The 26,645-nt window shown below is 38.1% G+C and overlaps 1 protein-coding gene across 1 annotated transcript in view; it reads right to left on the bottom strand.

Moving 5' to 3' along the window:
- Positions 1-297: 297 nt before the first annotated feature.
- Positions 298-26,645, bottom strand: part of RAB3GAP2 (RAB3 GTPase activating protein subunit 2 (non-catalytic)) — a gene marked incomplete at both ends in the record, with an annotated part of 27,224 nt that continues 876 nt past the window's right edge. The window contains 21 exons of the mRNA XM_009075779.1: positions 298-458; positions 1,453-1,558; positions 2,373-2,470; positions 6,606-6,819; positions 7,528-7,655; positions 9,619-9,709; positions 10,136-10,200; positions 10,733-10,815; positions 11,078-11,221; positions 11,520-11,736; positions 13,423-13,562; positions 14,329-14,418; positions 14,528-14,607; positions 15,599-15,747; positions 16,562-16,660; positions 19,184-19,283; positions 20,325-20,426; positions 20,571-20,646; positions 20,763-20,810; positions 22,816-22,897; positions 24,267-24,390. Of these exons, the coding sequence (XP_009074027.1) occupies positions 298-458; positions 1,453-1,558; positions 2,373-2,470; positions 6,606-6,819; positions 7,528-7,655; positions 9,619-9,709; positions 10,136-10,200; positions 10,733-10,815; positions 11,078-11,221; positions 11,520-11,736; positions 13,423-13,562; positions 14,329-14,418; positions 14,528-14,607; positions 15,599-15,747; positions 16,562-16,660; positions 19,184-19,283; positions 20,325-20,426; positions 20,571-20,646; positions 20,763-20,810; positions 22,816-22,897; positions 24,267-24,390 (2,397 nt within the window). The remainder of the gene's footprint in view (positions 459-1,452; positions 1,559-2,372; positions 2,471-6,605; positions 6,820-7,527; positions 7,656-9,618; positions 9,710-10,135; positions 10,201-10,732; positions 10,816-11,077; positions 11,222-11,519; positions 11,737-13,422; positions 13,563-14,328; positions 14,419-14,527; positions 14,608-15,598; positions 15,748-16,561; positions 16,661-19,183; positions 19,284-20,324; positions 20,427-20,570; positions 20,647-20,762; positions 20,811-22,815; positions 22,898-24,266; positions 24,391-26,645) is intronic.

Here is a 26,645-nt window from a genome sequence, read left to right as displayed (position 1 = left end):
GTGTTGCGTGTGTGTGGATGCGGATGTTTGTATGTGTGGATCGTGTATTGTGTGGATGTGCATGTGCGTGCGGTGTGTGCGTTGCGTGTGCGTGTGGCGTGAGTATCTGCGTGTGCGCGTTGCGTGTGGTGTGCGTTGCGTGTGGCGTGTTGCGTCTCCGTCCGTGTGGCGTGTGCGTTGGGTGTGCGTGTGGCGTGCAGGATGGCACAGTTGTGCCCACGTTTGGATGTTCTCCCATCACCAGGACAACAAGTTGCATGAAACCGATAAAGTCAATAAAACAGAAGGGTGAGTTACCTTTTTCTCTGTCACACTGTCGATTATCTGCGCAGTTACAGAGTGTCCAACGTGAGCAGACAGCAAGGCAGCGGCGTTGTTTTCGGACTGAACACAGGCCGTGCGCATCTGCTGCCACCAGGGGGAAACCGACTGAGTGTCCCAGGACTCATCTATAGCCACTGAAGGGAAAGGGAGAACAGGAAACTCAGCTTGGGACATTGGGTGTCGCACCAGCTAAGCAGCAACCAACCCTCAACCCAGCACTTATTAATACAGCTTGTATTAGCAGAAATTTCCAATTACTCTACATTATCATTTTCTAGATACATAGCACACAATGTCTAGAGTGCAACTCAAATTTAAAATATGATATGAACTACTCATTCTCCAGATTTCATTTGTAGGAAACAGACAATAGATCTAAATCACTGGGTATTAAATCTGTTGCATGCTTAATAGGTGTAAGGAACATTACAAAGTGACATTTCACAATGCAGACAGCATCTCTTGTGACTTCAAGATGTCACACATATTCAATGCACTCAAGCTGTCTCTCTTCAGTCTACCTCATGTTTAGCAGTATTAATTTGTTCAGACAGCAGCAGCAGCTTATTCATGCTTCTAGTTTCAAGCTGATAATGGTGAACTAGGCATCAGGGAACCTGACACTGTGTGAGGTAGGAGAATCCGTATTTTTTCGTATATACAACATACACACAACCTACCCCAAATAATGGCAAATTGACTTTATAAAGTACTCCTCAAGTTAGAGAGATGTTTAATATATAAATGCTGCTAGAATAATAGTGTCTCAAGGACATCTGAGAGCCAGTCAGCAAGAGGGAGACAGGACTACACATCCAAAAAAACATGAGGAAAGTGAGCTGGACAGCTACCTTCTGGTGCCAGATAGAAGTTGTGTCAACTTAATGTAGAGTGAAAATTCAGGGCATGAAACAGGCCTTTAACTGTGGCACTCTTCAGATTTTTACTATATTTATCTAACTATATTTCCTATAGTTAGCCCATGAACATGCAGCATTTAGTTGTGTTACATAACTTGTGAGGGGAGAAAAACCCTAAGTGATAATACAGACTAGCGAGAGTAGCCAGTAGAACTTCTAATAATAATTAATAACAGTTGCACTTCAGTATCCCAAATGGCCATTTCACCTTTCATTTTGCTCAGAAGTGACAGCATAGTATGAAGGCAACGGACAGAATCTCGTTTGTCTAGAATATCTTTTTCCTTGGAAAGCCATAAATTGAGAAGGAGGGACTGCAAAAAAAGAGAATGTGGAATTAAAGCAATAGAATGAAAGTTTAAATATCATAATATACCTAATGCAAACACTTTCTCAAACCAATTTTGTCACAGAGGAGAAACATTATAACCATGAACCATTATATTAACATAGAAAGTTAAAAATATGCTGCATAAGGCACCCTATGACAGATTCTGAAATGAAACAATACAATCTGCAGCTTTAATTTAGAAAGATATCCTAGAAAACACCCTCTTTTGAAGGCTCAACTAGACAAACATTAGCAGTTATTAATCTTACTGCTGAAAATATTAATATGGGCAAGTAATACTGAAATGTATTTCCATAGTAGGTGTAGTGAATGGAAAAGCAGCACGGAACTACAATTACATGTAGATGAAAGATAGAGATGATTGTCTGAACACTATTAATGATTCTGAAAAATTTACTTTTCTTTTAAACGTCCTTGTTTGCTTGTAAAAAGGAATTTTAACAAATGTATCAGCCCCTGAACTTAACTACTCTCATGATTTTTGCTTCTTTGTAGAACTTTTCAGCAAAATTTTTTAACACTTGTAGTTCTAAATACATACTCTAGACATTCCCACTAGGATACCCACATTTTCTACTAGAATATTTTTTTCTATTTTTTCTTTGACATCTCTTAACTGGTAAATGCAAATATGAGCAACCAAAGAACTGAATGTGGGGGCATTTGAACACAGCATGAATACAGCACTAACCTAAAGGTCAACATTCAGAATTCTTTCTTTCGATGTTTTGCTTTCAAAACACTGTATCAAAGTTTTAAAGTAATAAATGTCTTACCAACAAGGTTTGTGGGCTAAAACCTGCTGATTCCAATGCATGACACATTTCCTCTGTAGAACTCTGTCCACACAAACATTTCCAGAAGAAAAAGCTGCCTGAAGCAAAAATCAGTTGACATTATGAATGACATCTAAAGCCACAGCCTCTACCCTTACACATACATGAAAGATAATCTAATGATCAGGTCCCACTGAGTGCAATACAAAGGGCTAAGTTACATCCAAAATTGCCTCATGGTTTACCCTTAGTGAAGAAGGTTTGTTACAAAGGACATAGGTGTTCCTACCACTACAGGAGTCACATGGAAAATGGATTTATAACAAAACAAAGGTTATTGTACTGCTTGAATGCCCTGGTTTCAGCTGGGATGGAGCTGATTTTCTTCCTGGTAGCTGATATAGAGCTGTGTTGGATTTAGGATTAATGTTGCTAACATTAATGGTTAGCTGTTATTAAGCATTATTTACACTAAGTCAAGGACTCTGCAGCTTCTCACACTACCTGACTAGCAAGTGGGCTGGGTAGCACAAGCAGCTGTAAGGAGACACAGCCAGAACAGCAGGCCAAACTGGCCACAGGGATATTCCATACCATAAAACATCACTTTAAGTACATAAACTAGGGGGGAAAAACTAGCCAGGGCCTCCTGTGAGGTGTGAAGGAAATGTATCCTTCAAGAAATATGTTATATGTCACCCAGGCAAATGGACTGACCCAGACTGCACTGGAACAGAGTTAAGGTCTGGAAGCCCTGCAATGCATTCACGACATCATTGTGTGGGGGCAATATAGCAGAAGTTTTGAGAAAAGGAAGCAAATAGTCCAAATCCTTCTAAAAGATGGTTTTGCCATAAACCAAAGTAAACTTAAGGGATCTACACAGGAAATCTAGAAGGAAAACTGCTGCATGGAGCCCTACATGTCAAGACACAGAAACTGCTGAAGGATGAGGTGAAACAAGTAGTTTGCAGAGGTGAAAGCCATTCCGCTGGCTTCAGAGATTGCTGAACAAGCAAAATGGCCAGTACTTATCTCTATACTGACTCATGGATGGTGGCAAATACCCTGTGTGGTTCCAGCAACGGAAGCAGAGCAACTGGCAGCACAAAAGGAAACCTAGTTGGGCTCCTGAATTATGGCAAGATACTGCTGCTCAGGTAGAGAAACTGGTTGTAAAGGTATGTCACATAGTTGCTCATAGACCCAAGAGCTGGGCCAATGAGGAATGTCAAAACAGCCATCAGATACGCCAGGCTGCAAGGATTGAAGTGGCTCAGGTGGATCTGGACTGACAACATAACAGTCAATTTATCTATAGCCCAATGGGCCCATGAAACGTCAGGCCATCAAGGAAGAGACAAAACATATAGATAGATGGGCTTGTGATGAAGGGTGGACACTTGACTGTGGACACTATTGCACAGGTTATCTATGAACGTGGAACATATGCTGCAATCAAGCAAGCCAAGCAGTTAAAGCCTCTGGCTGAAACGTAAGTACAAGGAGGCCTGACAGATTGACTCTATCACACTACCCCAAACCTGCCAAGGCAAGCACTATGTGCTTACAACAGTGGAAGCAACCACCAGATGGCTGGAAACATCCTGTGCCCCATGTCACGGACCGGAACACTATCCTGGGCCTTGAAAAACAAGTCTTACGGTGACATGGCACCCCAGAAAGAATTCAGACACATGACAGGACTCATTTTCAAAACAACGTCATAGACATCTAGGCCAAAGAACATGGCATTGAGTGGGTATATCACATTCCCTATAATGTACTGCCTCTGGAAAGACTGAATGATGCAATGGACTGTTAAAGGCTACCCAGAATGCAGTGGGTGCTGGGGCATTCAAACATTGGGATACACATTTAGCAAAGGCCACTTAGTTAGTGAGCACTAGGGACCTGCCCAATCAAAATGTGATGTACAATAGGAGGGATGAAGACCCTGCAGTGTTCATAAAATATAAGCTGGGGCACAGAGTCTGGGTTATTTCCTGCCTCAGACAAAAGTAAAGCCATTCGTGGGATTACTTTTGCTGAAGGACCTGGATGCTCTTGGCAGATAATGTGGAAGGCTGGGGAAGTCCAATGTGTACCTCAAAGGGATTTGATTCTGGGTGAGAAGAGCCAATGACTTGAACTGTACAATGTTAATTGCTATATAATATTGTATGGCATCACTACTATGGCTGCTATATGCCATATCAATGGTATTACAATAAATTACCCAGATCAACAAAGAATTAATTTTGATGAATCTGGGCAAAGTGCAGTGATGATTAACTTGATAAGCACAGTGTTGATGGGACAAGAACCGGTTTCAGCATGCAACATTTCAACACCACACACCATCCCTCCTGTCTTAAAGGGCTACTATGACAGACAGAGCCCACAGTCATGCACTAAATGAACTCAAGGGACATTTTAGAGAGATGGCCCATAGATTAAGGGAATGATCTCTGCATGCACCTATCAAAACGCAGGAAAGGTGGTGGTGATTAGCCAGGATGTACTGGGAAGCATGGGACCTGGACATGAAGTAAATGGTATACGATAAGGGGTGGATATTCTCCTGGTTTCAGCTGGGACAGTTGCTTTACTTCATAGCACCTGGTACGGTGCTCTGTTTTGTATTGAGGATGAGAATAATGTTGACGGAAACAACTCAGTCATCAGTGGGATAAGCATTATTTACACTAACTCAAGGATTTTTCAGCTTCTCACACCACTGCACCAGCAAGTAGGCTGGGGAGCACAAGCAGCCGGGAGAAGACACAGCCAGGTGGTAAGATATTGTACTGTGCATCACCTGTTTTGTATAATCTAATTCTTCTATCATTATTCTTGTCATCATTATTATTGCTATTATCCTCCTAAGTATATCCCCTTCCTTTTCTGTCCTATTAAACTGTCTTATGTCAACTCACAAATCGTACTTTTTTTTTGTCCAGTTCTCTCCCTTATCTCACTGTGGGTGGGTAGTGAGTGAATAGCTGTGTGATGTTCTGCTGCCTGCCAGGTTAGGCCACAACATTAGATTATACACTTAGTTCAATTCAAAGAATAGCCTAAAGTGTCAGACAAGTTTATCCATGGAGTAACCCATAAATGTGTGGCAGCATGTTGTATCTTATATAGAAAACTAGTGCACACTACAAAAAAATGTAAGCGCCCTTCTGAGGCAGAATATAATTGGAAAAACAAGATCTTTGAGAAGCTATCTAAACTGCACAGCTTGACATTCGTATTTCAGTCACATTTGTTTACAGCTGAACATCTTAAAAAGTCACTGGTGATCTCTGCTGAAGAATGTGGGGAGAAGCCTACATGTACCCCAGTTCTTAAAACCAAATATAGTCTTACAGTAGAGAAAATGCAACTTCTAAGATTACTTAGAAACAGCCTTTCATCTTCACACAGATGAAAGCCAAACTCTTCTGCCTAATTTTTCAATCCCAATTCCTCTCAAAGTCTGACAATTAAAGCCAAAAGAAGGAGGCAGCTACAAAGTGAACATCATATTAACACCTGTGCACAGAACTATGTGTTTGGACTATGGTTTTCCCAGAAAAAAAATAAACTGGAAAGACACTGCCTTTGAGACAGATTTAACTTTAGCTGCTTCCATTAGTTATTTCCTAAGAGTCCATCAAGGGCAGCCTAGAACAGAGCTGCAAAGTAGAGCAGACTACAGACTACATCCCACACCCCAACAGACACACGAGACACTCTCCCCATCTGTATTATTTAGGATCAACCCTGTCCAAAATCTCCTCAACTCCACACATTAGGGGTCCTTGTTCCCTCACCTAATGGTCCTGTGCTGCCTCTGGTCAACTCCCCCATCCTTGAAGCTGAAGTCAGTCCTGTCATTAACTGAACTCTCAGGGTGCTATGACCACGAGACAAAGAGCAGGATACAGCTGCTCTGTGAAACACCTAGTTAGCACTGTCCAATTTAGCAGCATTAATAAAGGAAAGAACAGTGCTAACATGGCTTTAGGGTAATTATATCCACAGAGGTAGTTAACTTGCATTAATATATATCTAGGCAGAAAGGCTTGTCCTATGGCTAAAGGAAAGAGTCTAGAACTAGCACTGTCACATGCTATTTCAAGGCAAGACAGGTTGTTAAGGCCACCAAATTAAGGCTAAAATATTGATGCCATCTTAAGTTACAATCAGTCTGTGCAATTTGACAAACAGTTCAACTGCTCTTACCTAAAGCGACATATTCTCCATCTTCCATATTTTTCACATTAATCACATCCTTTTCATATTCCAAATATTCTAAGAATGTTTTCACAGATAATACATCGTCCTTCTCATCAGCACACTGAACAGTATTTTGAGGATTTTCTTTCTTGTAGTTCTCCAGTAAAGTTTCAAGCCTATGAAAATCTTTTTCTTCAAGCCGAAGCAGTTTAGCCAAGTCCTTAAAAACCAAAAAAATTCCATATTACAAGACTGCTGCAAACAGATGTTTTTCAAAACACAGTAATAACAAAAAAAAGCCAGAAGAGTCAAAATATTTCATTTTGAACATTAAAAATGTCTTTTAAATGCGTCAAAATGATTGAATAATCTCCAAAACAGTTATTCATGTAGCTCAAATGAAGACCTTGTCTAGCTTCCTTTTTAAGGACTTGAACAGATACATTTCCCATTTTTAGATTCGGTTCATAGTATAACAATCACCCATCAAGCAAGAAAGTCTATCTAATACCAGTATGGCTTTTGTAAATGTATAAGCAGCTTTACAAATGATATCAAAAGCAAGCCAAATTATGCTGCTATAAAGTAAATATCAACATTTTTAACTTCCACTGAACCCAAAATAACCCAAAAAGTTAAGAATGTGCTAAATACTTTTAATAAAGGACTGAAAACAGGAGATCCTCATTCTACTTTCATTTCTATCCCAACTTTACATGACTTCTAAAGAATATTAGGTAGACAAATTCCTAGGCATTTGTATGAGGATGGAGGGAAGTATTATAAACAATTACTTCATTAAAAGTTCCAGGCCACAAAAATGGCTAACTCACTTACCTACTTATTTGATCTAAGGCCTTGAAAATGTATTTTTATGCTTAAATCATCACTCAATTCTATAAGACAACTGAATTGTGAATTTACTCACATTATCTGAAGGTGAAGTGTCTTTCTGTATGCTTTGGGAATTCAGTTTACTAACTAGTTCATAAAGTTGTAACAGCTTTAACTTGTTTGTGCAGAACTGTAGTAGTCCTTCATCCACACACTCAAGCTCTGAGGAGAAATAAGACTGCATTTGAACTAGAATATACATAGCCTGGAACAGTGAAACATATTTAGCAAAGCTGGAGGATTTCTGCGTCAGTATAATTTTCTGATGCACTGCTGCTTGCAATTATTATTATTTTCAATTCACAATGGTATAAAACAACACTTATTTTTACAAGAAGCATTACAGAAAGGTATCAGGCTCATTTTTAAACTGAAGGAGGTTGACAATATGGAACTGAACAGAGACAGATCTACTATCTTTTCTGGTTTAAGACAAAACCAGAGATTGCCAAGAACTGAAATACAGTTTCTATTTCAAGAGTAACAAACTACAATCTTTTATTCATTCTTCCAACATTTTAAGCACATTTCTTGCATCAAAAAAAAGTTTGGCATCTACAGATAAAATAAACAATCTCAGCAAGACACTGCCTTTTTGTATTTTTATGATCTTAGTCTCAGAAACTTCATGTATCTGTTGACATTCAAATTCCAGTAACAATTAAAGCAAACAGAATATAGGAAACAAACACCAACACAATGTCAAAAACCTCCTCTATTCTAGTTTATTTTTTCTAAAAGAAAGCATTTTGGAGAGATCCTAAAAGGCCCTTTCTGTACAAAAGATATCTGAATATTCACTTGAAACAGTTTCTGAACATGATTTTCATCGTACCAACCCTTAAAAACGTTTGACACATTGCTATTAAAATCCTGCAAATGAGAGAGAAGCACACAGAGCCTGTCACACAGTCACTTGCCCTTATCTTCACAACCACAGCTTTCACAGAGCCTAGGATCTGCTCCAGATTATCTTTTATCTACAAGACAGAAGTAGAAGGACATGCCACTACTTTTCAGAAATTAGAAGGCTAGAACACCAGCCAGGTTTGTTCTTTATTGTGGCTGTGAGGAAATAATGTTATATATGGCAACAAGAGCCTAACAATGAAAAATATACCAACAAACAGACCTCAATCTCTCTCCAGTGTAAAAGGGCATGTTTCCATTTTTCTTCGGGGTTTTTTTTTTTTTGAGTTCCAACAGAAATGGAATATGCTAGTAATTTAGAATGCCAAACCAAAATTAGGTAAGGAACTACATGTGTTAAGCTCTCAGTATGCTCTACCTACTTCAAGAAAATAGTTTAAAAACCACCCGATACAAATGAAGGAAATATTTATTTTTGAGGATTTGAAAGTACAAAAATGTGTTGTCACATTCTCTATTGCTGAGAAGTTCCAGCACATGCAAAGGAAGCGGCAAGCATGTTCTTCTCCACTCTAATCCTCAATACCCAGTTGGGTCTCCAAAATGGTGTCACCTCAAATACAAAGAATGTTCTCCCTATTCAGAAAGATCAAAATGTGTAACGTCAAAGAATCTTGCAGAGTTTCAGCAACAAGATGTTGAGTTGGTAATGCCTTTCCTGACATAGGCTATGAAACCTCTAGCAAAACATGAAATTTCTTAGTAAACTTCAGCGAAGTTTACCAAGAAATTATACTATGCATCTGGTCACAGCTCAGATCCTCAGTAATAAGGGGTTTATGCTTCCAGTACATTAAAATTCACAGATCCAAAGTACCAAATCCTTACTGCCTTCCTTGGAGAGGGAAAAAAGTAAAACATCTACAGGCAAAAGCCTATGAAAGCTTCTTTCTGAAGGAAGCTTTTATTGGACACAAGTACCCAGCTCAGTTGTTGCTGATTTGTTCTATTAAAAATATAATCACAAGTTATTAGGCACACAGCAAGCATAGCAAAGCATGCTTCCTGGTAAGCTATTTACAATCTGCATTAAAAAAAGAGATATGTAAAAGCAACATCCTGCAATATCCAGCAGCAAAACTAAGTAGACCAAATCTGGTCTCCCTGTGGAACAGAACAATTCTATAATAGTCTTACAGCACTACAGACAAAGTGCAAATGCCTCTCCATACTTGGAAAACAAATATCCACCTACCCTGTTTTTTCAAATTATCCACTAATGTCTGAGTGATGTTTGTGAGAGATGAAAGTGGCACACGTTCACTTGTCAATATACTTTCCAAAGCCTGTTAAGAAGACATCCAACAGAATTAAACATTTACTTAATTCTACTCTAAAAACATGTAAGTTAAGCAAACAATAGCACAACTTTGACCATGATATTTCATCTGTATTTCACCTTCACATATGCTTGTGGCACAATTTGTTCCTACTAAAAGGTCTGCTCTCTTTTTATTATTTTGAGTTTTATCATGAAAGACGACTTGGGTAAGTCACAAGTCAAGATTCATTCTAGTCAATATGTTGCAAAAAAAAACAACCCAGGAAAAAAACCCAGAAACCCAGAACAGCTCAAATATTTGCACCAAGTAACTCTAGGCAAAAAAAAAACTCCAACATATTTTGAATGGTTTAAAAAGATTTAGCAGTCTCATCTGATAATGCAGATTTTTTTTCCTAATATTAAAGTATACTGGCTTCTAAATGTTCACCTGTTTTTTTGTAGCAGGGTACTTGATATCAAGTATTAATTCCTTTGCTTCCGCTTCAATCAAATCTGCAAAGACAATCACAACTTCAATTCGTTTTTCTCTAATGCATTCTGAAAATCAAGTCAACCTGCACCACACGGGCTCATACACTTTTGCAAAAGTTGCCAAAACAAGCTTGGGGAAAATGAAATGAACTAACAGCTCAGTGACATCTCTTACTCCAAATCTGTCTTTTGTGAGAAATATATATTGCTTACAGGAAGAAGGATATCTAGAGTCAAATGCTGAACTACATCAGAAAGCATAATTGATTGCAAATAGATCAGGCTTTATGCAAGCACTCAAAGTGTTGTTTATTCATGGCACAAGATTCAAATGGCACACAAGGCTTATACCAGATCCTGGTATGAGATAAATTTATCTGGTAGCTTACTAAAAACCAAAACCAAAACCCAAGGTACTTAAAGATCATAACTCATAGCACATACAGCTGTCAGAATGCACCACAATCATACAGTGCTTGTACACTTAGAGGACAGAGAATACAAGAACCATTTGGTAACATACAATCTTAATAAATTATACAAGAGAACCTACCTGGATCTGAGGTTCTGGCTTTGAGTAAAGCATTTAATTTCTTTACTAGATGCATATCCTTTGCTCGCTCACTCTTTTTATCACTGAAAGAAAAGAATTTTAATTGCATGAGTGAAGAGAACTAAAGGGAATAATTCTGATTTTTTAAAAAATTTATTCATGCTACTGTAAGGTAACATCACGTTAATGAAAACCAAGATCATGCATACAAACCAATGAGACTATCACAGAGTAGTTTGAGCTTGAGAAGGAACATCAGAACTGCTCTCTCTAAATAAAAAACTGTTTCAAAAAACAATAAAGAAATTAATTATTCTAGTTACAAAGAGCATAAAAAGTCCTTACCTCAGTGCTAAGTGGAAAGGTACATGGACAGTTTTTACACTTCCAGAGACTGGATCAACAAGGCATATCTGGTAAGTCTGGGGCTGCCATCCCTGACTGGTCACATTGTTTAGACCCATTATTTTATATCCAGGATACAACAATCTGAAACCAACAAAAACCAGCCTTTTCTGTACAGGACAAAATTAGTAGTAACCTTCTCCTTCCACATCCTGAATAAAAAGGCAACAAGTTTTAAAAACTTAAACAACTGCTAAATGTGTTTATCAGCAAAGACTGTAGAGGGATGAAATATGACCAAGTCCCTAGTTTATATAAAATGACAACAAGCTGCATTCAGTAGAAACATTATGGGCAATGCAAAAAGTGCCTGCCAGTACCACTTGCATACCGACATATTGCTGCAGCACAGCAACACATCTACCTGTTACCTGTTTCTTACCTGCAATGTTTCCCCACATTAAAGGCTCCAACCCGAGGCCCTTGCTGTGTGCTCCACACTTCCAGAATGCCTCTCCTCGGAGCATAGATCACAAGGAACTGAGCTACTCTGCTTGGACCCTGTGCATTTCCAAAAGGAGAAGAATCCATCTTCTCAGTTTCCCTCTCCTGAAGGTCCTCTACAGTTTGGATCCAACCAACTTCTGCATCACGGTATCCTTTGTAAGAGACAACAAAAGTTCATTTAATGTACAGTAATTACCACAGGATTAGTACACATCACCACCCACCAATATCACCAGCAGGCTGTAATCTTAGATGTTTCAAATTCTGCAACTCTGGCCAGTAGACAAACTCCTGACAAGAACTGTGGTCCGTTTACTCTGAACAGGGGCCACCAGAGAGTGGTCAAATGAAGCCCCCTGCAAGGCTTTACTGAGGAATACGTTCCTCTGGCAAAAGACACAAAAACCCCTCAATACTCATCAGGTCTCAATTCTGGACATTACACCACTGCAAAAGCTTCACAGAGAAGAAAGATCTGTAGACAGTGTCCAGATTTCTTTGCATTGAAAAAACAACAAAATATTTAAGGAGGGAAATTTGCATAAATAGGGTATTTTAAACAGTAGGGTATAAATAGAGTATTTTATACGTATATTTTCATCATTAAAATGCATTTTTTAGTAGCCAAATGAAAATACTCATCTTCTCTCTTTCTCTGGGCAACACAAATACTTTCCCTCATAAAATCTTCCTACACAAAGAAGGCAGAGATGCTCTAATGACATCACTGAACTATGTAATGGTTTAGCAAGCAGAACTGAAGACTCCAAGCCACAAGTGAAACATTAATGTATAAACCAAGTTTATAACAAGATATGTTACCCTGAGAAGGTTGAAAAGCACTCAGAGCTCAATTCATGAGAAAAGGTATGATCCAAACCTTTTAATACCACAGACAGTGTTGCTTAAAAATGAAAAAAAAAGAAGCTATTTCACATCTCAACAACCTCACCAGGGAAAAGCCAGCAAACTGTAAATGTGTATCCAACTATCAAATAAAGCTTGGGACTCTAACAGTACTACCTAGAAAGCATGAAGCTCCCAGTAATGAAGAAAAAAAAGTCTGAGCACATCAGAAAGCGTATATTATAAATAATAAGCTTCAAAATGAGAGAAAAATGCACCGGGGAAACATGATTACTCCAGCTGCTACACTGTTAGTATGCCATTGAAATAGCTACTGTATTCATGACCACTAGTCTTCTGAACTGGTAATGTGGAAGAAAGAGAGAAGAGCTTGAAATTTTCTACCTGTTCTTAAAACTTAATTTTCCATCTCATAAAAAGCTGCAAAACTGTAATTCTATAGAGAAAATAAGAAGTGTAGTAATATTAGCTTTGATTACAATTTGAGAGCTTAACATCTGCATTTCTTTTACAAAAAAGCCCTCAATTTCAAAGAGACTGAGGACTTCCTGCACAGTCACCATGATGAAATGAGAATCAAACATGTATCTTCTCACTGATTTTTCAAATTATTTTCTCAGCAGTATTAAAGAAGATACAAGAGCTCATCAAGAGAATGAATCTTGAAGAACAGAGCTAAAGCTCTTCCAAAACCATTGTTAGGTTGAAAGCTTTCTGATGGGATACAGTTTGTGAAGGAAAAATGTTAAGAAAACTGTATAAAATACAAACCAAACTGGCCAAATTTTAACTATAGGCCATATAAGCATTTCAGGTACTCACAACAATACCCTTGTGGACATTATTATTACACCTGAATTTGGTTTGCAATGACACAATGCACTAAAATTCTTGAAATTCTAAGTCTGAACATATGAAGCCAGACTGTTTTTGAAGAACATTACATGCTACACTAATATTCACTACCATACCTTTCCACATGCGAACTGCAAGTCCCCTTGTAACATCCAGTAAAATAACCCTTCCAAACTCATCTGTTACTGCTGCTAAAGTGTTACATGGAGAGAGACATATTCTTTCACCATGGCGACGGGAATCTGGAAGTCCAAACCTAAAAGAATAATAATAATCAAGCAAAACCACTAGATACCTCTTTTTCTTCAGATGTAGTTAATGGATTCCCTTATAAGGAACAGGATTGCTTTCTTTAAGGTAGCATAAGGCATCAGTAAAATTAAGATGAAATAACAAAAAAAAATTCTTGTGCTGTCTACCAGGATATATCATAGGTCTGTCTAAGCCCTGAAAAATCAAAGGCCAGAAACTAGCATAAGTGATTGCCTTGTCATGCATGGTCAGGCAAAGATCTCAGAGCCTCTCATTGCAGAAGAGGCTTTAGAATACTTTTTTTTAAAAGAAAAACCATCAGGAATTAATTTAGTCTTTCATCAGCTTTCTTGACAACATTAGGCTATAACCTGTTGTTCTCCACAATCAACAGGGAAATAGGATACTTCCTAGTTTTTCTGGTGGACTTTAAACCATCATAAGCAGCATCACATGTGACTTCCTTGAAGCACTTCAGTTATAAGCTTCAGGAGTGACATTTGTGTACTTATACTGTCATTAAACTGTGCACATTGTTCTTGTACAGTAACAATGAACCCACACAGTGGAAGTGAATGATATGAGTCATTATTTGTCCAGAATGATAAACTGAAATGACACTGAGTTTAAAACAAATGACCTGAAAACTATCACACTGCTTAAAGTCAAGAAAAATAAACATGCTCACCAATTATGTGCCTTTCAAAATAATTCAAATACTCAAACACAAGAGACCTAAAGCAACTGACAGTTAAAAAAAAATAACTTACCTCACTGCCAATGGGGTTGCAGGTTCCACTTTTGGTTTCTGTTTTTGGACAGGTTCTTCTTCATGCTTACTCTTCCAACCAAGCCAGCCACTTACAACAGAAAAGCACATCAGGAGAATTACTCTAATGGTCCTAAATATACTCAAACTACTATTGTAGCTACTAAAAAAGGAAAAGAAGTAATTTCTTATTTTATTACCTAGCAGCATTAAATAATGCTGAAGTCAGTTTACTTGCAACTGCTAAGGCAACATGAGACAACAGTGGCTGTGAGCTACCCTGAAAGAAAGGAATAAAATGTTTAGCAAGTCAAGAAACAGTCAGCTGTGAGCCAGCCTGAAATGAAGGAGCAAAGCTTTTAGAAAGCCAATAAATAGTCCTTACACTGAACTCAACTGCAGAATAGTTTTTCAGGCCTCCTATGGACTTTCAGCTCAGAAAGCAGAGCTTTAAGACTCTGCTAAATTTTAATTCACTGCCCTCAGAAAAGCCATTCTGACATCTCTTTACCATTTCAAAATCCTCCTGCAAGCCACTGGTAGCTCACTGTGTTTGTCTGCAACAAAAGTTAAAGTAACCCTGTGTATGATTTATCACGGAGAGTTAGCTGGTGTATGGCTTTGGTAACCTTGCAAATATTAATGTAAGCAGTTTCTTCATAAATATATTGGAAAAGCAAGTACAAAAATCAAAATTCCAATTCCAGCATTTTAAATCAACTTTTGATCCTGACAAGGACAGCACACACGTACAGTCTTGACTACAAGACACACAGCTACAATGCCATCCTTCTCAATGCAACAGAAGATCATATAAGTGTGCTACAGGTATCATTAAGCTTAAGTCGCAGTTTTCTTCTACAAGTAGTAGTTCCACTACATGAAATTACCACAGTACATTCAGGTCACGTGCATAGACGACCAAAGGCCAAAGAACTCCAAAAATCCCCAAGATGCATGTTTACACAATATCAATCACATTTTTTTAAAAAACCTTAAGGTACTTAATTAGTAATAAATTAACAAATTTTTAAAACTTAAAATTACTTGACTAACACATTCATTTTAAGATAGAAAATAAAATTTCTCATTAGCAGCAACCCGTGTCAGACATTACTATCTCATCCACACCAAAATATTCCAGTTTCGGAACATCAAGAAGGGGAAATGTCAGCATAAAACAAACATAAGAATACTTTAGAAATACTCATACAGAAAAAAAGAAGTATTCATTTTTCAAAGTTTCAGCAAGTCATCTTTGTAGTACATACCTCCAGGGCAAAAAAGAAACCAGTGAAAGGATTGGCTCCCACAGTAACATACTGAGACATAGCAGGTGGGCTGTTTTTTATGGCTGCATTATATCCTCCTATATTGGAGGCGGTCTTCATTTGATCAAAAGGACACAGTGTCATGATGCCTAACAAAGACATTAAAGTGAATGTCTTACACTTTCACAACAAAGGCATGCAATTGCTCTAGAAGCCTAAATATATTCCTGCCTTCTTGACTGGTCAGCCAACATTCAGGGGCAAGGGAGGAAGAACAGGTTTAACCACAGAAATTCCAAAGAACACAGCAGAAATAACCTAATGCACAGCTGGTTTGTTTAGAAGAAGAAAAATTCAGCAGACATCAGCAGCAAAAATGCATGTGTCAAATGCACTTCACCTGCCTTGGCAGTCTCCTTCTGACCAAGAAAAGCATCTGCTTTTGTAGAAAGGGTGGAAGAAGCTTCTGTTTCTCAGATCTGCCTCTAACAAGAACCTTAGCTTCTGTAAATTCCTGAGGGCTGAAAGTGTTTGAGAGCCTAAAAGTCAATTTGTCTCTTATGGAAAGGAGCAATCTCAATTTTATTTTCTTTACGTGCTAGACTCTGGAAAGACCAATACCAGACTTAATCTGCCCGCCAGACAGTTCTTTCACCTGACAGAAATGGGAATAACTGCATCTGACCTAGTCTCTCTTGGCTGTTTCTTACCAAACAACAAAGGACAAGACAGTTACAGCTGTAACATCCTTTCTCCCCTCGAGTGGAGAGGGAAGGTGCAATCAGACTAGAAAAGAAAGTAAAATACACTTTTGATGATGGTTAATGAGATCATTCACTGTGACAGCCTTCTCCCACTATGTTTATCCAACCACTACCACTAAGTGCTTTCGGTCCAAATTTAACAGCAAAAAAACATTTATTTCATTTATCTAAATACTTCAAATTGAACAGAAATGCTTACCAATACTAGCATGGTCAACAATTGTATCCACATCTTGCAAACCCCATTTCTTATAAGCTAATGGTGGAGGCTGAACATTCTCATTGCCAGATGCTGCAGCTGACAAAACACAAAAAAAATTCTACTGAGTCAAAGGAATAGCATAACAGATTGGAAAAAAACACAACCTGATACAATCTGAAGTCACAAAATAACCTAGTTTAAAGTTAACATACATTGAAACACCTGGTGAGCTAAAACAGCCTTTTGAAATATTTACCTGCATGAAATTAGAACGTTTTAAAAATTTCACTGAAGAGAACTGCACAGGATATTCAATCAATTTTGTCCTTGCACAGAGCTTTGTCTCACTAGCTATTTATGGTATAATAATCTGTACACTTTTTTAAAGCTACTACAATTTATTTCTGTGGTCTGGTCATGTTTAAGTGGAAACTCCTCCACCCAAGTACTTGCAAAGTCAGCACATTCACTACATATGTAACAGTGTGAGGTAAGAACAGTAGTAAAACTATACCCATGACTGAAACTTTCAAAATATCTACTATGACATAGATGATCAGGAATGAAAGAAGCTAGAGCACTCTAGCTACAGATACTGCAACAAGCTCTAAATGCTTCTCTGCAAATTGTGATCTCTCACTGAAATGGCAGAGTGTGTCCTGGCTGTGAAAGCAAATGGGTATTTCTCATTACAGTGTCTGTTTCCTTTTGTATTTGTTGCATGATTCACAGAATATCAGGTTTTCAGGTTATGATTTTCAAGAAGTTTGCCTTATCTCGTATTTTCAGACTACCTTTCCATTAAGAAGATAACAATATACATTATTAGATAGACCCGGAGAGCTTTTAGCATGGCAGACCAGGATCTGAGCAGGGCTAAAACCAGATGTCTAGGCAAGAATATTAGAATAAGGACATATATTTGATGCTTCCTCTAAACCAGCTTCCGAAGGCACACAGAAGTAAGCTTTAAGCACTCAGTAAACTTCCACAGCTCTCCTCACTGATTTGTCAGTTTCCCTCGGAGCCCAAGCAAGCCCTTAGCATCCACATCAACCTCAAGCAAAGAATTCCACAATTTCACCTTGTGCTACATAAACATGCATAGCTTTAATTTGGAATTTACTATCACCTAACTTCACTTCATGCCACTTTGTCCTGAACTGAAAGAAAGAGTGAGCAATCCATTTCTACTGGACATCCCCCCATGATTCAGAGAAGAGCTGTTTCACCACAGCCACATTTCTCAGTTCTTTACCACTCAGCCCTTTTACATAAGATTCAGGCCTCAGTTTAAGGGTGCTGCCATACCTACAGCTCCTAATGCTGTCATGCTGGCAGATCCATTATGTTTCCCACCCACACCCAGCCTCGTGACCGCCTGCTGATGTGACTTGCTGTAACAGAAACAAGAATCTCACAAATTTGAAGTTCAATTAGAACAACCATCAGGAAATTCAGGAGAAAAACTCAGCAACAGTCTTTTTTTAATGATTTATCCTGCAGAATTGTAACAGCACCATACTTGTGCCATCTACCACACGGTACTGTCACGTGGTTCTCCTCTCACTCCAGGAAACTGTTCGCAAATTAGAGTATGAACAGGCACTGTGCTAAAGGAACAAGATCAAAGACTGCACAATCAAACCAGATATCAAAACCTCTCAGACATTAACACAAAGAGCAATGATCATTACCAACATAATCACAGCATTTTCACTTCCCATGATGTCCTTACTGGGAAGAGTATTTCACTGACAGTGAAACCAGTACCATGACATGCTAAGAAGCACCTTAGCAGTGTGGTGTGTATTAACACCAGGGGCAGCTAAGCATCACAGAGCCACTCACTCACTTCCTCCCAGTGGGATGGGGAAGAGTTAGAAGAGTAAAAGTGGGAACACTTGTGGGTTGAGATAGACAGTTTAATAGGTAAAGCAAAAGCTTTGCATGCAAGCAAAGCAAAATAATGAATCCATTCACTACTTCTATCAGCAGGCAGGTATTTAGTCACTTCCAAGAAAGCAGAGCTTCATGAAGTATAACAGTTACTTTGGAAGTCAAATGCCATAACTCAATGTTTCTCCTTCTCTCCTCCCAGCTTTTATCACTGGGCACATCATCATATGGTATGGGCTCTCCCTTAGGGCAGCTGGGGCAGCTGTCCCAGCTGTGTCCCCTCCCAATTTCTGGTGAGCCTGCAGACTGCTCACTGGTAGGGCAGTGTGAGAAACAAAAGAGCCCTGAAGCTGTGTAAGTGCCGTTCCACAATAGCTAAAACACTGGTGAGCTAGCAATGCTGCCTTCATCACAAATCCAAAACATAGACCCATACCAGCTACTAGAAAGAAAATTACCTCTATCCCAGCCAAAACCAGTGTACAGCATTATGGTGAACATGTACAAGACAGTCAGTACCACCTGGACAACTATGAGGACATTTTCTGCAAAGGAAGAAACTTCCCTGTCTGCAGTAGATGTCAATATATTGATGGGCAAGAAAAGACAATCTAAATTCCACCTTGATTTGATATTTAACATAAGTTAACATAAGTAAATTTCATAAAATTTAAAGTACTTTTAACAGAGTCAGAAATAAACATTTTCCCTTAAACGTACCTCTCGCTACCTGATTGCGACATGCACGAAGGGACTGAAAGAGGCTGAAACCATCAATTGTCACAATTGCTGCTGGGTACAAGATACTTAGTTCCTCATTCTGTGGAAAAGATGAGAGAAAGGAGACAAAAAGAAGTAACTGTTACTGTTGTAACAACTTATTTTCTCGCTTTTTATAGTATCAGCTATGCCAAGATGAGGATTACATCCAGAGAGTTAATAGCTAACAAGTCACAGGCAACAGACTAAGGCAAAACTACATAAATTCAACATTAAATTGTCCAATAAATGATTTAGACACAATTTTATATTTTTATCTTCTTTCAATAACTTCTTTGTTTGCTTAATATGTGTTATGGATTAGGAAGAAAATACACAAGTTACAGTAGTTTGTGAAGGCCACAGAAAAACAGGTTCATCTAGAATGCAAACATCAAGGTTCTGTGAGCCAAATTCTAAAACTGGACTAGTGCCTAAATTATCACTTGAGCACATAAATGCTAATCTGGCGATACAAATTCAAGACTCAAATTCCTTAATGTTTCTGCATTTCAAAACTGATCCCAAAAATGTCATGCCGAATCACAGGAGCCTTTGTACAAAGCAAACTTGGAAATTTCTAAAACTTCATTAGCTCTCCACATAAAGCATGCCAACTCGGCCAAGAGCAAGCAAGGTGCCTTCTTTCCCAAAGAGCCTGAACTCTGCAGAAAACGCTTATTATGACATGCAGGTCCAAGCACTGTAAATACTGTTTTAATTTTCACCTATCTTCCATTCATAAATTCTTATGAATAAGATTGGCACCTGTCTAGTTGCATTATCTCCTTTCATCAATGCATTACAGCATTTTATGCACATAAATGAATAAACAGGAAATGAATGAAGCATTCCTTTGCCAGGTTATCACAGAGAAAAATACAAAACCTACAGAGCTAATATTCAAAAAACTAAACAGACATTCTGAATCCTCCAACTATACAGGCATGAATACTTCCAGAACAAGAAATCCAGAGTCTCTTGTTCTAAGGAACTGTCCATCCCATCAAAAACTGGTAAAGGACACAGAGGATTCACAGAGAAGACTCCCTTCCATACCCCATAATACTGCCACTTCGCTTTTGAAATAATCTGACAAAACCTGTTCTGTGACACCAGGATGCCTGGGAATTTCATAGGTTCTGCACTTTAGCTGTAGGACAGGATCTTCATTCAAAAGCTGTGCAAGAAGCAGCACTCCATTCTAGAAGAGAAAGAATAAGCATGAACATTTCTGTCCCTTTCCCTAGGGAAGGCAAAAAGCACTAACTGCAGAAACAAAAGCTTTACAGAATGGATGTTGATGACAATAGCTCATTTGTGGGCCTGATGTGCCCAAGAAACATACCTCAGTGTAAAAACGAACACAGCCAGAGGTGAAGCCAACCACAATGCAGGTCCAGTCAGGACGGCCTGTGGAACTCCTGTTTCACAAAGATATACAAGAAGTTAAAACTAAATCCTGTTCTAAGCTATAGACATGTAAAAGTGCAATGTTAAGAGACTCGTGATGCACACACATAGGAATATCAATCCTTACCTCTTCTGGCTTGCCAGTGGAATACACAACACACTACTCACGCATTCACTAGAAACAGAAACATAAAATTAATTTTTTTCCTCCAGTTGTGAAATTTTGCTCTGCACAAGAGATCTAAATCAGCATTTTTTATGTTTTAATAATACATTAATGCAGACCAACATGGAACAAATTCACAGTAAGAAACCAAAAAGTCCCTTCACATTAAATACATTTTCAATTACAAGTTCCAGGGTGCCCAAATAGATCATGAGTGCTTATTACACCTTGCTAATGCTGTATTTCATCATTCACAGACTGACTATTCTGCCAGAACTCTTCAGTGGATTCGTGTTAAATCTCCTGTACCTAAAGGTAAATAATTTTTTCTGATCTATAATGATATACCAAGAACAAACACTTCTTTTAGAAGAAGTCAACTGAACCATACTTCTCAAAATAATTTTTTGAAATACAGTATGCAGTAAGGTAGATTTTACATCCATTGCATTTCACTGCCTTATAATTTGAGAGCATTTGAAAGGGCTAACATGGTCTCCCCAGGTAATGCAACAACCAAGCATGCTCACTACATGTCAGGCAAAGCATGCAGAAGGCAAGCAGATGAGCAGGCCTCAATATCTCAAATCAAAAGGTATTTAACTGTTACCATGACAGAAAGTTTTACACTGTCTGGGGAAACAGAAGCAGTACAAAGGTTTTATGAAACAGCACATAAATTCAAGATGACATCCCAAACAGCACTTATAGCATTAACGGCCACAGTACTGTTTATTATTTACATTTCAGGTCACCTCCATTCCCCAAGGAGTGATTAAATAAGCAGAAAATTACAGGGAAAAAAGCCTTCTAAATGCAAGTTTGAGATGAGTTGCAAAAAGCAACATTAAACATCTCAGTGAAACCTCATCTTCCAATAGCGAAGCTTAGCCACCAACAGAATGTTCTTAGTTGAAGGCAACTTTGGGGAAAGAAAAAAACACCTACAAACCCACAAAACAATCAAAACCATCCAAGTCTTTTGACAAAACTGATAGTAATTGCCATATTTACACTTCTACAGAAATAATAAATAATAATGAATCGAGATGCAGTGAATATAACTGTGCCTATCTAAAGAGAGCTACCTGTTCCATGCAATAGTGTCTCTTGGGGCTGTAACGGTAGTAAGGAACAACCCTCAAACAGAATTACTTTTTCTTTTCTTTAACAAAGACGTCAGGGTATTTTCAATGGTAGTATGGGGAGGAACCAACAACTTAGAAATGCATATAAAACAGTTAAAATGTGTGGAAGCAGCAGTTTTATAAAAGGATTATGACTTTTACAGATTGGAGAGAAGCTGATTAAGTCAATACCTCGTGCAGCACAACAGAAGGTTGAAGGCCATAGGGAGCCTGTTCAGAGACAGACAGCAACCCAAGGCTGCAAACTTAATAACTAAGTGTAAAAACTTCTTCCATATGGGAGATCCAGAAAAGCATCTGTCTGGTTATTTGAAGACAGACTGAGCAATAATATTGTGCAAATACCAAATGTAAGACCAAAGCAAATTTTCAAAGCCCCTAAATGACTTAGAGTCCAAAACCATTTCTTGATCAAAAAGATGACTTTATATTTGCTTGAGGTTTTGAAATGAAATGCTTCTAAAACAACTTTATACATTTCCATTTGCAACATCCCCAGCAAAATTTAATCTCTAAAATAAAAGAAGATTTTCCAAAGGGAGTACTTACTTTTTTTCCCTTCTAGAACAAGAACTTACAAACAGCACAGAATCTCCAATCTCTTTAAAGGTCTAAATTATATGCAAATACACTGATTTGCACAGAACACTTCTTCTAATTTGTAAGAATTTGTCCTGAGACACCACACAATGCACAAGAGTGACCTCTGCAGACAGTGTTTCTGACCACCCATGTTACTCCATTTGTTTTCAAAACTAAAATGCATAAGACCATGAATGCACTCGGATGAAAGAAAACAAAAAAGAGAAGGAAACAGCATATATGAAACATAAAAATAACATTTTCATCACAGCTGCAACACCTACCCTTCTTCAACATTCAGAAAGCCACTCCAGCCAACAGCATATTGCATTTCCTCTTTTCCCTTGTCACTGTGCTTCCATTTAGCTGCCATTAAGAATAAAGACACCATCTATAAGATCATAACGTTTTGCATCTCACAAATTAGTTCTATTGCTAAACTTTCTCTTATGTATCCTTTAGCACTTAGACCAAGTACCAATTCAAACCCTGAAGATCATAAAAATAACATATGTTTTCTTAGAAATTTATGTGGAACAACACACTACTAAAATTCTAAAATGCCTAGTTTTGTTCAAAAATATTCATACAGTAATATCTCCATCAAATATTAAAAGGTTCAATCCATAAAACAGCGATCCTTAGGAAAGAAGCACTAAACAGGGTTAAACTTCTGGGAACATTACTATTACTGAACATGAGCTTAAACAAATAGAAAATTTTAATTGCCAAGAAGGACATAAGACTCACACATTAAACTGACATTCTTTAATCACTGCATCATCATTCAAGACTAGAAAATACTATGCTTTGTTATTCACAGGATGCTATTACAGCTGACATTTGGTTGTTGAATCATCTCCCAGGTGCCAATGGATGACCAAAACCAAGTTAGTGTTGTGTGCCATTTGTCTGACACCTGAAACCTGAGACACATGGACACTTCTGCCACTGTGTGGTACAGCTGCCACTCCACAGTAGCTCTCCAGCAAGTGAGTTAAGTCACTTGCTTATGTTTAACCCAGTAAGAGCTTCATGAATTATGCCCAATTATGCAACTCTAAGCTTCAACAGTCAGACTTTTGCATTAAGATGTTATAGTATTCCCTGTATCAGGAGGATTCCCTCCATCACAGTTATGTGCCACCAACTCTAGCTGTTAATACCACCAGCACCCCAGACAAGAGCACATACATAAACAGCAGCTGGCTGATCAGTGTGCATGGATTACTAAGGGTACCTTCAAAAGTTCTCAGAGCCCTGCTTTAAATATAAAGCCACCCATTCTTCAAGATGGAGAAGAATATTCTATCAAAGGTGGAAATCTCAAAACCAATTCACCTCAATACTCTCTGAGCCAAGTGACACTGGCTCAGGTCATTTTTTTTCAAGGGAAAGGACAAGTATTCCTTAATTTTTATTCCTAATTCCTTGAAATTAATACAAAAGTTTTGTTTTCCTTATTGAGCACAATTAATGTCTGTATCTCAGAGCATCTCAAGACAACTGGGTAGTTATAATACATACAAATTATATATGATTAAAAGGTTTTCTTGGTCAAAATACAGCTGAGAAAACAACTTACTTGCCAAGCACCACCTAGAAAATGCATAAAGTGTACTATAAAACACTCCAAAATTCTTGAAGTTGTGACATGGGGATAAGCAGATGGGGACGGGGGAAACAAATCTTGCCCTGGTTACTAGCATAAATACTTTGTAGCATGTATACTTACGCACTAAAAAGACTGCTTTCTGTTCATTAGCTATTACCATCAGGTCATTTGTTGGTGACAAGGACAACACACAGTCATGAAGCCAGTAATTTCTCTGGTTCTTGGAATTAGATTCCTCTTCTTCCTACAGGTAAAGCTTCAGTCAATGTAAGCAATAATTTTTAAACACAGCACAACTTGCAAAATATATGACAACAATTTGGCTTGTCCTCCATACCAGCGCTCAAATGAGTATTACTTTCACCTCACTACAGCTTCAATTTGCATGAAAAGCCATGAGAAATGCAAAACCTTGCACTAATGCTGTGTATTTTCAAAACAGGAAAGAAAGAAGTTCTCATCACTAATTTATCCAAGCTCTACACTGACCAGCAGTAAGTAAACACACACACATGAAGTAACAAAGCTGGCATTCACACAAAGGGCTCATGGTAACATGCAACAGGTATCAGGTGTCTTTCCACAACAAGGAACAGTGAATCAAATTCAAACTAAGAAATACCCATCATTACACTCTTAAAACTTGGCAAGTAAAGACTTAGATATCATCCTCATGTTTAAAAGCAAAAAAATTGCATCTTTTTTCCTTGGAGCAACAAACCAAATACCTGATTTTGGAACAAACAAGGTAGCTCCTGCTAAACACAGTTCAAAGCCAAAAAGTAAATAACAGGTTTTGAGTGGACTGCTACAAGGTGTGTCAGAGATGATACTCCTGCTTACTTAGCTCCATCTTCTCACCCCAACCACTGTAACACACTTTCCCTTGTCCACAAACTCCATTTCCATAGCCACATACCTTACCTCCTCTCCTAGCTCTCCAAAATCTTAACCCATCTTCTAGTACCCCAAAGCAGCTATGCACAAATAAAAACCCCAGCAACTTCAGTGTGATCATTTTCTAATCCATACTATTTATTCTGTTATAGGAAAGTTGTATCTGCTCTAAGATACACACACTCCCAGCAGAAAAATAAACACCAACTCCAGGAAGAATTTGCAGGTCATACTCTTAATCAGTTATTTATTGTATTTATTTCCTTTCATTAGGTTGTACCATAAAAATGGTCACTCTGTGCACATAGGCATACCCTGTATATCCATCATAAGGTCTACATTAGCACACTACAAACATTCTGTTAACTATCTTTGTCCACTCTATCCCTTAGTTTGTGCAAGAGGAGAACCTATTTTCATGTCCTTTGTGTCTCTTGATGGATGCCAGGTTATATAGCAGCAATTTCCCCCTATTTACTGGCATTCTCAAGACTTTACGAAAAGACACTGAAGTTGTCTGAGATACTCATGACAACTTTAACTGCTCACAATGGGGAAAATGCATCATGTTCAAAAACACGTAAGAAAAGCCATGTACTAATTTTAAATGTAATGATTTTCAAACTGAGAAAAAGAAACAGAAATGAAAGGCTTGTTTAAAGATTAAAAGGAATTAAAATTGTATCTCAGGCAGAAAATTTAAAACTATCTGTAAGCATAAACACCAAAGACATAAAACATGTCCATCTTATATTAGTGACAAAAATACGCTAAGGGTTAAAACACAAAAAAGTGCTGAACTTGTCAAAACATCATTTAAATCACCATTAAAAACAGCTATCAACATCATCATTCCTACCAAACAGCTAATATAGTTCCATAAAAGGACATCTTATGAAAGGAAAGAGAACTTTTTTCGTTCTCAGTGTCTTCTCTAAAGTTGTTATGTGCCAGGAAATAGCTACTTGTCCTGCCTGGGGGACAAGTAATTCCAAGAAACAATGATTTTTTCACTAATTATAATACCAATCAACAGTTAAAAGCTTTAACAAGGGAATTCACTGTTATATTATCATAATAATTCTCAACCCTGTGCTAGATTCACGCACTCATTTTGCTGTGTGTTCAGTCATACAGACTCACATATTTATATGCTCCTACACAGAACAACCTGTTTGCTGTGGATGACTTTATTCTTTCTGAAGAGTTTGACCTGGAATCACTAGCAACTTTAGGGGAAAACGTGTAAGCAGAGGAGAAGGAGGTCTTCAGCAAGAAGGGTGTGAGCTACCTGGCAGAAGAGTCTGACATTTCAAAGAAAAGAGTGAAAAATTAAACAACTGCAATTTAGCAGTGCCTACTGGTTCTATCAGATTACAACATAAACAGAAAACCAAGCATTTGTTCTCTTCATTCAGGAAGTTATAACCATTACAACACATCTAATAAAGATGTGGCCTAAGAAACACACTCATTTCATGGCTATTAGAGTGGATCTGAGTACCTATCCTATTTGAAACATTTTATACTCGTCACTCCCTGGCATCAGTGCCAGTGATTCATCCCTGAGAGACACTATGCTCACTTTAACTGATTTGTCAC

The sequence above is a fragment of the Acanthisitta chloris genome, unplaced genomic scaffold (assembly GCF_000695815.1).
Source record: "Acanthisitta chloris isolate BGI_N310 unplaced genomic scaffold, ASM69581v1 scaffold15935, whole genome shotgun sequence".
NCBI classification, from domain to species: Eukaryota; Metazoa; Chordata; class Aves; order Passeriformes; family Acanthisittidae; genus Acanthisitta; species Acanthisitta chloris.
This window is presented reverse-complemented; position numbering and strand designations above follow the sequence as displayed.